General features: G+C 39.8%; 1 protein-coding gene across 2 annotated transcripts in view; it reads left to right on the top strand.

The window, feature by feature from the left end:
• Window positions 1-6,400, top strand: part of cdk18 (cyclin dependent kinase 18) — a 47,021-nt gene extending 40,621 nt beyond the window's left edge. For both annotated transcript variants that reach the window (XM_056438005.1, XM_056438006.1), the window contains exons 10-16: window positions 162-282; window positions 1,451-1,548; window positions 1,670-1,775; window positions 2,916-2,958; window positions 3,064-3,154; window positions 4,361-4,438; window positions 5,494-6,400. In XM_056438005.1, the coding sequence (XP_056293980.1) occupies window positions 162-282; window positions 1,451-1,548; window positions 1,670-1,775; window positions 2,916-2,958; window positions 3,064-3,154; window positions 4,361-4,438; window positions 5,494-5,528 (572 nt within the window). In that variant the 3' untranslated portion in view covers window positions 5,529-6,400. The remainder of the gene's footprint in view (window positions 1-161; window positions 283-1,450; window positions 1,549-1,669; window positions 1,776-2,915; window positions 2,959-3,063; window positions 3,155-4,360; window positions 4,439-5,493) is intronic.
• Window positions 6,401-14,850: the final 8,450 nt, after the last annotated feature.

Raw genomic sequence — 14,850 nt, 5'->3', positions numbered from 1 at the left:
ATTTCAGTAGCTATCTCCGCAACACAATGTATTAATGTCTATTAATTGCACGGTCACCTCTTTCCATGCAGCTGATAATGTTCATTTTTTGTTTTCAACTCAAATTATGGCCAGATCTTGCACATTGCACCTTCCAATCCTAACCAAGTTGTGTTCTCCAGGTCTGGCGCGGGCCAAATCCGTCCCCACCAAGACCTATTCCAATGAGGTAGTAACTCTATGGTATCGACCCCCTGACGTGTTGTTGGGCTCGACAGAATACTCCACACCCATAGACATGTGGTGAGTTGAACAATGTGGATATATGATTATTAGTCTTACATGGACACTTACCAACAAAGTGCGACCAGCAAATGATAACTGAGGCCTTGTGGATGAATGGATTGATATTGGTTAACATCAGGTATCCAACTCAGTGAGATGGAAAGCATCTTTCTGAGAGTATTATCAAACATTAGATCTATAGCAAACTCTAGCTTTGGACTTCCAAAGTTAAAATGTATAACAAATATAAGTACCCAAACTGACATTGCTTACAAATTTGGAATTGAGCAGTATAATAGCACATTGTGGAAGAATAAAGGTATGCGCACAGTCTGAATATTAACAGCGGTAAACTTGTTTTGCAAATGTACAAATCATGTTAAATGTTGTCATTTCTTGCTCAAATCAGTTGCTGCCCCACCATTTTGTTGAGCTGCATTCTTTTTAGACGTGAGGAAACAATCTTGCCATCTTTGATGTAACATGGTTTACTTTAATGGAAGAGAGCTTTCTTGGTTGAGAGTATAATTTTTAAAGTCTTCTAAGATCTCTAAATTACGGGATGCGTTTTATTTTTTATTTTGCAGACCGGTGACTTGAAGTGTGTAGCCGATTGTTTGCGACGTAGGCTGTATCATGTTTTTATATTATTGGTCATACCGTGTCGTATTGCTTTTTATTCACACGCATGTTCATTTCTAATTCAATAAGAACTAATATCTAAAAATCCATATGAGCAGAAGTTTGATATCTCTAACTAGCCTATTGGTAGTTATCCTCTTATATGAACTAGGGACAGTGAATTCTCCTTACATCGGATGAATATATAACTTGAAGATTGTCCAGGACCTCCATGAATCATTCATGTGAATCTCACAGGTTATTATCAGGGAGATGAGTCACGATAGTCGTACAATAGAGCGCATCTTATTAGCAGTCTGCCCCATCGAGAAAACCCACACGATTAAATGTGCATATCTAGCAGCGTGATGGCCCTTTTATGAGCTCCCCTAGCTACACGTCCTCTTAGCAGGCCACAGGGTGCCTCTTCAACACGCCGCCCTGCATGTAACAAAAGGCTGCGATGTGCCCACTCAGGCCGCAGATGTTTGCGCTTGTGATCAGCGCTCTTTGAAGTGTGTGGGTCTGTTTGTCGAGTGCGGCCCTCACATAGAGTTCTGTTCAGGGGCGTGGGCTGTATCCTGTTCGAGATGGCAACGGGTCGTCCTATGTTTCCTGGTGCCACAGTGAAGGAGGAGCTACACTTAGTTTTTAGGCTTGTGGGTAAGATTGCAGCAGATTATGATAATATGTTCCAGATGAGGCTAAAATCAAGTCATATACGGAGTATAGAATGAGTGGTATGAATGGTGTCCTGACACTTGTGTATTCCTTTGTCTTCCAGGCACTCCAACAGAGGACACCTGTCCTGGTATCAGTAATAATGAGGAGTTTAGGTCTTATCTATTTCCTCAATACAGACCTCAAGCTCTCATCAACCATGTGCCCAGGTAACGCTAACAGGTTTTACTCCATGGTCTGAGTGAATACTTGATTCTGATTGGCTGCAGGGTGTCCATTAATTCATGATAAAGGACAACTACTAAGTAGTTCCGATGAAACAGTATTTTATCTTACAATTTAATGTCTTTTGATTCAGGCTGGTCTCATTTAGCGTTTGTAGTAGATATCCCACATATCTTGACAGAGGAATTATAAAGGCAGTTAAAGCACAAACTGGACAGGCCGGATTGGAGGTGGATGTGTCCAATAAACATTATTTTTTCAGCCAACAGACGCTGTTTATTACCTTCGCATTGAAAATGCGGAAGGTTATGTTTTGATCGCTGTGTATTTATTTATTTATTTGTATGCGTGTTACTCGCATAACTAGAAAAGTATTAAACCGAATCGCATGAAATTTGGTGGGATGGTTGGTTATTATCCGGGGACCATTTGATTAGATTTAGGGATCGATCGGGTCAAAGTCATGAGAAGGTCAAAATCTTCTTTTTACCATAGCGCGGTCAATTTTAATCCAATTGGCATGCAACTAATGCCAAAATGTTCATAATTCAATGCCTAATCTTGTGATATGCGAAGGTATGCGCTCTACCGAGTGCCCGTTCTAGTTCTTTGATGTTTATGTCACGTAGGTTGCATACTTCATTCATGACACTCCTGTGGTTGTGTTAACCAAAACTACGTTTTTTCCCCTTCATCCTAACGAAGTGGGTCAGTTGTCAAAACCTAACTAACAAAACCGTTGTGTTAGGTTTAAGATTAGACCGTGAAAGTACTTTACTAAACTGAGGTCAAAACGCATGAAAAATTAGGAATAACTTTTAAGAATACATCATACGAACTGTTGTATAAAGATACTTTGTGTGCTTTGTTTGGTCGTACTTCTTTTGTATTTTGTACTGGTCTAATTCTATCATTGGTGTTTTATCTCTATAATTGGCACATGTTGTTATGCTGCTTTTACATTTTGGTGATCTGAAGACCCATTTCTACTCTGTTGGATGATTAAGTTGTATTATAGTGAACTGAAAGAACTATACGATTGTTGTTTTGCTCCAATTACCTTCATTGGGAAACTGATGTTGCTTTTAAAATGATAACCCACCTTTCTTCTTTGTCTCCGTCAGGTTGGAGACAGAGGGGATCGACATGCTTTCTGCTCTGCTGCAGGTATGAGAGAAGAGCACAATGTCCCTCACACCCCTGGATACAGGATGGAACTGAACAGTGATGTCAGAGACGGTCTAATCAGCCGCTTTTGTATTGTGATTGCAGTATGACACCAGAAGGAGAATCTCCTCTGAAGATGCTCTACGACACACCTACTTCCTGAGTCTGGGGAATAATATCCACAATTTGGCAGACAGTAAGACAGACAAACACACACACACACACACACACACACAGTGAACAAATCTTTAAAGCCTCTTGGGTGTACTTGAAGTCTAAAAGCTTTTGGCAACTCTGGCTGTGAACAGCGAACTTTCCTTTTACTGTAAATGCGATACTTTTCCATTTCAGCTGTGGTCTTTCTAAAAGCCATATTGAACCATGTTATGTTCAATCAATTTGCACATTTTGACCAAAAGATTGCTAACACAGGAACAAAAAGGTCAATAAAGGTCTGACGGAACACACGGTTTGTTTACAAAGCTGTGGGTTGTATTAGATATCCAAAGATGTCAACCAATTTTCTCCTTGGGTTCCCCGTTATAACACAGGTAAGCCCATACATCAATACAGAGGGCCATGTACACATTTAAAGACAATTATTTTTTGCACATTTTGTTAAACAGTGCTCTTTATTATTCTTACAATATTATATTGTTGTTTTGCCAAATTTCGCAAAACAAATCTTCGCTAAAATGTGCATCACTAAATAAGGGCGAGAATGCAGAAAATAAATAACAAACTAAGAAAAAAGTAACAAATAAGAAAAAACACAGGAGGGAAGGGAATGCGCAAGATGCACTACAATGCCTAAAATAACCACAATAGAGCATGGCATGTAGTTTGGCAAAAATGGAGACGATAAACTAACAATCTGAGCAGGACAGCTTGGACAAAACCAGCAGTTAAACAAATAAAAAGTTGGCAGAACCAAACAAAGGCAAATACATGCAAAACACAACAACAACAAAACTGTTACTAAAATGGCAAGAACATAGGACGTAACTAGAGGCAGGCTTATAAGGCAACATCAATCGAGGCAAGACAAAGGTCTTGGCTGACTTCTTACAACCAGTGAAACAGACAGGAATTTATTTGCACTCAATGGCAATCTCCAAGCTTGATTATTCGACATGTCTGACACGCACATCATATAAAGAAGCTAAAGCATGTGTAGTATGGTTACTTTTTTGGGATCAGTTAAGAGCACAACTGCAAAATTGTTTTCTGAGTTGGAGGCAATGGAGAGACTTTTGGGAGAGGCAGGTGTACAGGGAGGCGTGATGAGATAAACCTGTGAACAAACTTCTCCAAATCAGGGAATGACTCAAACAATTAGATTTTAAACAGGATTGGACAATCTTTTTTTACATCTTTTTTTTCTGTTCCCTCTTTGTTTTAGCTGCTTCAGTGTTCTCCCTCAAAGAGCTCCAGCTCCAGAAGGACCCAGGCCACCGCAGCTCAGTGTTTCAGCCTCTTGGTAAGGTTCCTGCCACGCACTCTCACAACATGTTTTTCCTTATATTCTCTTTTCGTCGATAGTTTCATATTACACATAACAAGCCAGAAAAATTTCAAGTTTTGAGTAATAATAATTATGGGGTACTAACTTCGGAAGTGTACTGAATTGCCAGGAATGTAACAGATTTAAATGCAGCTCTGTTTTGTTGACCACAACTTCTGAAATGTTGACGTGTCTGCAGATGTAGTTTGCTAATTAGCAACACTTTGCAAGAAGCCGGCGTGCTGACTGTGTTTACTGTGATACAATACCACAGATAGGAGTCTCAGAGGAACTGAAAACACAATTAAAACAAACAAGGAGTTGTCTCAATGCAGTTTAGTATCATTACCTTATAAGGTTATGTTTTGATCGCCATTTATTTATTTATTTGTATGCGTGTTACTCGCATAACACAAAAAGTATTAAACCGAATCGCATGAAATTTGGTGGGATGATTGTTTATTATCCGGGGACCATTTGATTAGATTTTGGGATCGATCGGGTCAAAGGTCAAGGTCAATGTCATGAAAAGGTCAACATCTTCTTGAATCGCATGGCATTTGGTGGGATGATTGGTTATTATCCGGGGACCATTTGATTAGATTCTGGGATCAATTGGGTCAAAGGTCAAGGTCATGAAAAGGTCAACATCTTCTTTTTACCATAGCACGGTAAATTTGTATCCAATTGGCATGCAACTAATGCCAAAATGTTCATAATTCAATGCCCAATCTTGTGATATGCGAAGGTATGCGCTCTACCGAGTGCCCGTTCTAGTTGATTTATATATTGTAATCACTTTGTATACTTTACAAATCTAGCTATGGCTCTATTCTCCCCTGGTTAAGCTCATATACACATTTCAGATCTAACTAATACAGATTACATGGGGGAAAGGTATTTTAAGATGAAAGCATGAGTCAGTGTTTCCCAGAACAATACACCATATCATATGTGTTAATTGATGCCTGTTAACACTGAGTAATCATGATTTTGAATCAGTGTTTGAGCTCGAATTTGCCCCTCTGCAGGTCGAGGAAAGAACCGAAGGCAAAGCATCTTCTAGAGGTCACAGGGGAGGATCAGAGCCGCGCAGAGACGGGAAGCTGCCTTTTCAGACCACAGCACAAAGGCCAACACAGCTCGGCACATTCGCAAGCATGCTCACCTGCATGTACACACATGTGCACTCACTCATTTCCAAGCCAGCTCACCATGGAGATACACATGGTTTCTGGAAATATACTTGTACTGCATTTGACTGAGCTGAGATACACTATCCCTCCACACACATAGCCTACAGTACATATTTGCACACATTTGCACATTGGCGACACTGAACACGCTGCCATTACTTAGTTGCACACACCAGAGATGTATTCATCCTGTTGAGACACACACATGCATTTCAGCCCAAAGATCGTAATCGTGAAGGCCCTAAATAAAGTCGCTTTGCATACACATATCCAGGGATCTAGCCAATTAGGGTAGCGACCACATCTGGAAGCATCATCCAGTCTGGGTTGTAGAGACCGAAGGGTTGTGATGTAAGTGGAGGTCAGTTCAGTTCAAAGTAAAGACTAACAGCTTGTTTCCAAAATGTCCGAAATGTTTGTCTTACTAAAGATGAGGCTTGTTTCTCCACAACCCACTAGCCAGAGAAAAATATTGGCACGATACGTTTTTTGCAAACCAGCTTTGAACGTCAACATGTGGACCAAAGATTATTTTCATAAATGTGTTTCGACAGCCTCATTTCATGGTTGCAGAAACACACACTATCAAGTGGTTCACGTTGTATAATGATTGGTTAGGTTCAAGCAACAGAACTACTTGGTTAACCCTCCTGTTACCTTCACATTTACTAACATATTTTACCCTCGGGGTCAATTTGACCCCAGCAATTAAAACCTCCAGAAAATTATTAGAATTTATATTGTTTCCAAGTTTAAGTGTGATTATGTTTGTTTGTTGACTACCTAAATAGCCCTTTAAATATATAAAAAGTTGATATTTCTTATATACAGTGAAACACCGACATTAAACATTGAATGGGGTCAGATTGACCCCAAAGGTAACAGGAGGGTTAAGGGTTAAATGTTTTTAAAAACACATAATGCAAAATATATCTGTGGTTTGCAAACACATTCACACTAAAGTTTGTTCCACCAACATATAGCCTACCTTACACTCTCTTATTTGGTTTTAGCATCCAGTGGCCTTTCCGAATTGTAACATTTCAAATGTACCTATCATAGCCCTCAAAATGAAGATCAGAAACCAGAGAGAAAATTTATATTATTCAATTTATTAACTGTTTTGTAGTACACCATTTATTGCATTTATGTTAATGATATTTCCTAACATGACATTTTGGGGATTAAAAGCTTCATCAGTATTGCCAGGAGTTGAATCCTGACAATACTGCCGACAAGAAGTCACATTTAAACACATGGTTAATAAATGGCCCCAAAGTTACCATCAAGTACAGAAAGAACCTGGTAATAATAGCTAAGGTGTTGCATGCTAACAGACACTTACTTAATAACAAAGAGTGTGTTAACTATAAATGAGCTAACAGGATAACTAAGCAGCAACATGTTACCATTAGACTGCCAGCGTCTGAAACGGTTGAATAGCGTCAATCTCATACAGTATGTTAGCTGATGCATAATATATGGAGCTAATGATTGTTAGCAACCAGGATATGCCGGCTAGCAAAGAAGCTAGTGTAATTTAAACAATTTAAATGATTTATCTGTGATAAAATGATAATTTCCCTGTCAAAGACTATGAAGTCTTGAAGTTGTATATACACAAGACCTACAAACACTGATGTAGTATAACACTGTTCATTTACACTAGTTCTACTAACATGAAAAAAAGGTTTAACCTACAATGAAATCTGACTTCCTCATGGATATAAAACGTTGTTAAATGGATTAATAGGTTATGACAGACTTGCCTTGCTACGCGCCCCTGTGTCTCAACTCAGTGTGGGGTTGTGATCCATACAGTGTTAGCAGCTGACATTCACTCCAGTTTTTGAAGTTGCCTTAGTAAACTGCATGAAATGTTGGCTTTGTGAATAATCTATATTTGATCTCGTGTAGCCAATGAGGCAAATGCTTTGTGTGTAAATTACTCACCATGAGTGTGTGTATTTCTTAGTCTCCTATTTGCACAAACCAGAAGTGTCCTCTGCTCCCTTCCCTTTGTGTCTTACCTTACACGTTTTCAAAATATGATCGTACCAAAACCCCTTTAGAAGCAGTAAACTGGGAAAGTATGTCTTATAAGTACTTTCTAGTAGCACATTTCTTTCAGTAGTACTCACCAGTACCCCTTATATTTTGCACAGCTCTATTGCACATATTGGAAGGGAGCATATGTTAGCTGTAGGACCATAATAAACAGTCTATAACAGTACATACAGACAGTGTAACTTGGGAAATACTAGAAAGTCTACGTATCTGCAGAAGTGAAACCTTCAAATTGTCCTTATATAATGCCCTTTACAGTTCCCATGTGACCACGCCCAGAGGTTATCCATACCGTATGCCAGAGAAGTGTAATTGATCTGCAGACATAAAACAAGTATGGGTCCTCATGGCTAAGCTGCACTCTCCGCTGCCCTTACTCCCTCTCCATCGTGAACATCCCCAGTCAGTCAGTCACATGTTGCCAAATGCTCAACGTGTGAATTTAACCTTCAATGTGTTGAATGCCCCCACAGAGGTCCAATGTCTGGCACTTCCCAACCAGTCAGTCAGAGCTGAGGAAGACTTTCGGATGAGTAGTGAACTGTCTTGAAGTAATCTTCTGCAAGTCTACAGTTGCCTTTTGATTTCTCACTTTTAGATTGATTGGATCCAAAGAATTGAACAGTCCATCAAGCAAGAGCAAACTAATGATGCTCGGAGACTGTTCATGGAAGACAGAGGTAGAGATGCTAACCAGTAACCCAACGTGGCATCCTCTCTACATTATATGTGCTATATAAATAAAGTTATTATTATTGTTATCATCATTATTATTATTATAATATCCTGCTTGGGGCAGAAGCCCCGGAAGCCTTTTCCATTGTATCTTGAAGAAGAAGGATTGGGAAACGTTTTGAAATCTGGTTAACGTAGCAACACGATCACAGTTAGGTTTAGAAAACCAAAATACTCTGTCGAGAAGCGGTTGCGTTGACGTTTTGGCAACACACATACTTCACCTTGTGAAACAGTTACGGAGAGGTTCAGGCAGCAAATACTTTCTGTTGGGAAACCTTTGTGGGTAGGTTAAGACAACAAAAATACATCAAGTTGTGATGAAACTGACTATTTAGGTGTGGTTACATGTAAGCAACAAAACGACCTGGCTAGGGTTAGAAATGTCTGTTACAGAACGAAAGATACAAATGTAATGTCCAGTGCTATAACATTATTAATAAAAATATCTCAACATTTGGTTTCACGCAGGACACCAACACTGGTCCCCTGAGTAAACGTCATGTGTTTGTTTAACCCCTCGACTACCCGTCTTTGACAGCATAGGGGTGTTGGCTCTAGCCTATGGGGATGAATGGTCGTCCCGTAACCACAATGTACCCGGTTCGATCACCCTTCTCTCCACAGTAGACCCTGAACCCCCAGTGTACATTTCTTTTTCTTTCTTTCTTTCTTAATGCGACAGCAGTTAGTCTAATAATCACAAGGATTGGTTTACATTGGAGTTAGTTGAAAGCCTGGAGCCTCTTATAGAGGCGCTAAAGATTGGCTTCATGGTATCAAGTCAACAAGTCCTACTGACTGAGCGACGGTATTTGATGATCTGAGAGTGACCCCAGGCATGCTGAGTAACCAAAGCTGTTGGTTTGACCCGCAGAGTGTGTTTAATACACCCCTCGCTTTGAACCCCTGAAGAACTCCAGAGCCTGTTTGTGCAGGAGAGGATATGTTTGTGTATGAGTGAGGAGACACAATGCTTGAAAGATTTTTCTGCCTCTGAGAGTGATTAATGCTGACAGAAGAATTATGTTGTGGCCATTCAAACGTTTGTAAACCTGCCAGTAAGTGCAAGCAAAGGCAACGGTCAGAGAAATTTAGGACAAACATGCTGGGAACTTAGAGGGATGAATAGCTGTGGACGTTACACTTCCAACCTCCCCCTTCCTTCCCTCTGTGGCAAAAGTATTACTGTCTGTTTAGCTGTGGTAAATTACGCTATTTTAAATACTGTAATGAAAAATAAATAATAGATATATATATATGTATTTTAACAGATGTTTTCATCTTTCTCAGTAAGTTTTATGCCGTAAAAAAAAGAAAACTATTTAATATTAAATAAAGAAGAAAAAAACTACAGATGTCTAAATGTTTTATAAAAGATAAGTTTAGATTTTGTATAAGATGTGATATTTTGTGTGATTGTCAACACTTATGAAATGATAAATTTAATGTATTGTGACTGCCAACATGCATATAATTGATTCATTAATGAATAAATAAACTATTGAAATTATGGCACTCACTTGCCTGGTCTATCTATTTTTTCTTCGGCAGATGTACAAAGTGGCATAGATGGACACAAGATGGTGCTAACTGGTCGGTCCAGGATGTCGCCTTAGTTTTAAATATTGATGCAGAGCTGGCGATACGAAGCTGCAGACCAAATGTATAGAACAACAATAGTTATAACACGATCCAATGTTTCCTGAATTTTGGAGCAGATTTTTTTATTATTTAAATGTGACTAACTTTTGTAATCTTTATTTAACAGAGCAAAATTAAATAAGTATATTGTTGTACATGGGCATTACTATTGGTGCAAATCCTCAAAATAGATATTATTTTTCAGACACCATTCAAGAATATGTTTTTGCCCTATTTCAGGGGTTGGCAACCTCCAACTATCCAAGAAAAGACAATTGGCAGAGGAAAGTCAAGATTTTAATTCAGCGTGGACAGATTAAATTGCTTTCAGTGCTACTGATGCAGGCTTACTTCTATGCTTGATATGTGGCGAGAAATGAGCGAATAACAAACAATGTAATGTTGAAAGACATTTCCAGAACAAACACACAGAATTTGCTGAAAAGTACCAAGCAGGAAATGAAAGAAAAAGAGCAATTTTAGAACTGCTGCGGAAAGGTGAGCAAGGAAAAAATACTTTCTCCAAACTCAACTACTGCTGCTGCAGCTCAGAAGATAGTAAGATGCAGCAAGCCATTAACAGATGGAAAATACATGAAATAATCATTCATTAAAATTTCAGAACATCTATTCTCGGACTTCAAAAACAGAAGTTAAATTCTTCATAACATTTGTGAGGGTGTGGTGAATTGTTTAAAAGCTGAATAAATAAACACCACCAACATGGTGTCAGTGGCTACTCATGGGGCACACAGTATGAGAGGAACACAGAAGGGGTTTATTACTTTACTTCAAAAGTCACTGGATCGAGAGCTGCTGACCTTTCACTGCATCCTGCACCAAGAAGCACTGTGTGCTCAAACATTTCCAAACTTTCCTGGAAAGCAAGGGCCTCACCTATTTAGAACTGGAACATCCAGATTGGTTGGAAAAGCTGCACTTCATGATGAATATGACTAGGGTTGGGTACCGTAAACCGGTGCCAATGTGGTACCGGTTCCAATACAACCGGTATTACCCGGACCGAAACGCAACGCACATTTCGGTGCTTCTTTCCGGTGCCTGAGCCGATTGAAATTGAAAAAAAAACTATTGTTGTGAACTTCTCTGGTGACTCCGCCCTGTCAGCAGGTTACGATAGCCTATCATATTTAACTTTGAGAGCGGAGGCATGCGTCGTGTGTGACTATGTGAGCTGGTGTCGAGCACACCAGCGTCAGGCTGGGCGCGACGGGGAGACCGTCACCGGTCCCCCTGAACACGTGGAGACCAATTATGAGTATGACAGGTCACCGTAATATGCTGAATAAAAGTCTCCAGTTAAGGGAAGCACGGCCTTTCAGATGCTGGAGTATGTTTGGCCGTTTGAGCCCAAGATGACAGTGTTTGTCAGAGATGTAGAGAAAGGTATGTTCTCTCACTTCCCCTCCCTGAGAGAGTCACAACAACATCAATTGTGAGTACATACCGCGTACGATCATCGCAATGCAAACTGCATTTGGACAAAGATTCAGTGAGTTTAGAAAGGTAAAAAAACACATTATCCTTCCCCGACACACCCCATGACATCGACCCATCCATGCTGAACATGTCAGCATTCACTTGCGTCAGTCAACCCGATCTTGAAATCAAACTGGCCGACATAGCTGACAAAGAGTCATAGGAGTCCAAGTTCAAAAGCCTGGCAGTGGATCTGGAAGACGTCGCCCTTTGAATAAAGGCCAATCCCTCATATTACCACGGCCGTTCCCTAAACCCTCACATTCCATGGGGTAGTGCAATTACAGTACGCTACCATGTTTGCGCTGTGGATTCAGAGTCGGCGTCATCGTGGGGAGGGGGAGATAAAAATGTGCGGCTCGAAATTATTTATTTTTTGTGGGAGAGGGGCCAAAATGGCTTTTTTTAAAAAAATGTTAAGACGTACAGAGATGGGGTCATTTGTAATTTTCACCAGTGCTGTCTCGGTTCTGTGGTGTTTTCTAAATCCTGACTGAAACTCCTCAAATAAGCTATTATGATGTAGAAAGTCACACAGCTGGTTTACGATCACTTTCTCAAGGATCTTGGAGAGGAAAGGGAGGTTACAGATCGGTTTGCAGTTAGCCAACACCTCTGGATCAAGAGTGGGCTTCTTCAGGAGAGGTTTAATTACAGCTACTTTGAGGAATGTGGTGCATGGCCTGTTCGCAAAGACACATTGATAAAATATAATAGAGCGCTGCCAATTACAGGCAGAACGTCTTTAAGCAGCCTCGTCGGGATGGAGTCCAAGAGACAGGTAGACGGGTTAGAACTAGAAACCGTTGAAGACAGTTGGTCTCGGCTGATAGAAGAAAAGCCATTCAAATATACACCAGGGCATATAGTGGTTTCTAAGGCCACTACATTTGAGGACAGATTGCCACTGGTTCAGGGCAAGAGATTATCAATCTTGCCTCTAATAGTTAGAATATTTTCATTAAATAAGTTCATGAAGTCATTACCACTGAGGTCTATAGGAATACTCGGCTCCACAGAGCTGTGCCTCTCTGTCATTCTGGCTACAGTGCTGAAGAGAAACCTGGGGTTGTTCTTATTTTTCTCTATTACTGATGAGTAATAGGCTGCTCAGGCATTACGGAGGGCCTTCTTATATGTTTTAAGACTATCTCGCCAAACTAAACTAAACCTCCTCTGCCTTCTTCAGAGGGGCTACCGAGTCCAGTGTCATTCTCATTCTGTGGCACTATCAACAAGATGATCAATCTGGGACGGACTAAAGTTAGACCAGGAGTCCTCTGTTATATTGAGACGTGGTATTGAATCAAATGCAGAAGGAATCGCTTCTTTAAATGTCGCTACAGCACTGTCAGTTAGACATCTGGTGTAGAAACTTTTGACTAACGGTGTAGTATAAACTAAAAAGTTATGAGGTTGTGGTTTGACAGAAGAGGATTCTGTGAGAAGACCTTCAAATGCTCAATGTCAACGCTGTATGTAAGAATAAGATCGAAGGAGTGGCCAAAGCAGTGAGTGGGTTTCTGTACTCTCTGAGAGAAGCCAATTGAGTCCAACAATTAGATGAATGCAGCACTAAGGCAATCATTATCAACATCCATTTACTTTATTTCCCCCCTGTTTATTTAGTATTTAGTATTTTTGGTATTGTGTATTGTGTTTTTTTATATTTATTTTCATTGATGCTCTGATGTGCACGGCTGCTGTGATTTTTGAAATGTCCCCACTGCGGGACAAATAATGGAATATCATATCATCATATCGTATCCACATGAATATTAAAATCTCCTACAATAATAACTTTATCAGTTTTGAGAACTAAACTTGATAGAAACTCTGAAAATTCAAATATAAATTCAGAATATGGGCCTGGTGGCCGGTACATTATAACAAATATAATTGTCTGTAATGTCTTCCAGGTTGGATTTGAAAGACTAAGAACAAGGCTTTCAAATGAGTTGTAGTTTAATTTTGGTTTAGGATGTATTAATACGCTTGAGTTAAAAATGACTGCTACTCCACCACCTTGACCGGTGTCTCGAGGAATGTGAGTATTAATATGACTTGGAGGAGTCGATTAATTTAGGCTGACATATTCTTCATGACTCAGCCAGGTTTTAATTAGACAATATAATCAATGTGATTGTCTGATATTACATAATTTACTAATTACAGCTTTAGATGACATAGATCTAAGATTTAGGAGTCCACATTTAATTTTCCTGTTTTGTTGCACTGCTGAAATAGTGGTGTTTACTTGTATAAGGTTATTTTGTACGACTCCTTTTCTGGAGTTACTTTTGATTTATTTAATTGAAGTGGCCGTGGGACAGACACAGTTGTGGGTGGAATGGAATAAACATATTTAAAAACTCATAAAAACTCAGTCTATTATGTGTAGAAATGTCATAATATAATTATTTGGGAGGAAATAACAGATCACGAAAAGACTAATCCTTCGACTAATTGAAGAAAGTTTTTTTTCTTCCCTTTTGTTGTTCTGGCTTACCATTAACTCCGACTTTAAACGAGGGAGGCACACTTCAGTGATGTTGAAAGGGTGTCAGATCAGTCTGTTCAGCTCCAGCATCCATCAATTAAGTAAGAGGCTCGGCATGTACCCTTACCCATGGATGCCATGACCACTCCAAACTCGTGTAAACGGACGTGGCCTGGCTGTCAGAGACTGATGTTCCTGAAAACCATCTGACTGGTTCCCGACTGGTTAAGGCCGGTCACTGTTTCATCTGACCTGTATGAGACACAGACGGGTTCATCCCTGTGAAAATCCCTTATGCCCTCGGACAATTACAGTCAAACAATCTGGTGCATGGCACGGGAACCTCATCACTGTTAATGTTCTATATATACATATACATGTCTTCTTCACTCGTCACTTCAGACACATGTTTTAAATTCATATTCAACTTATTCCTTTAGAATTCACTGCGAGTGATGCCAAGGTAACTTGGATGATGGCAACCTTTCGTAGAGGTGTGGCCATTTACGTAAGAGGCTCTTTAACTTGTTCCGTGCTGTTCTTGATGCAGTCACGGTATAAGAAATATTTAGTTTGATGTGGTGTTCTGTTGAGCTATGCAAGTAATCCTATCCTTACATAAGCGTGTCAAAACAAAAGACACTTGAGTGATGAATATCTTTGTATTACTCATCATCATAAATGTAACCAAGGTTGGGAGGCCCTTGTTAGGCGTGATATACACTAGGTCCATTCATTTACAAAGC

The sequence above is a fragment of the Pseudoliparis swirei genome, chromosome 18, assembly GCF_029220125.1.
Source record: "Pseudoliparis swirei isolate HS2019 ecotype Mariana Trench chromosome 18, NWPU_hadal_v1, whole genome shotgun sequence".
In the NCBI taxonomy this organism is placed as follows: domain Eukaryota; kingdom Metazoa; phylum Chordata; class Actinopteri; order Perciformes; family Liparidae; genus Pseudoliparis; species Pseudoliparis swirei.
This window is presented reverse-complemented; position numbering and strand designations above follow the sequence as displayed.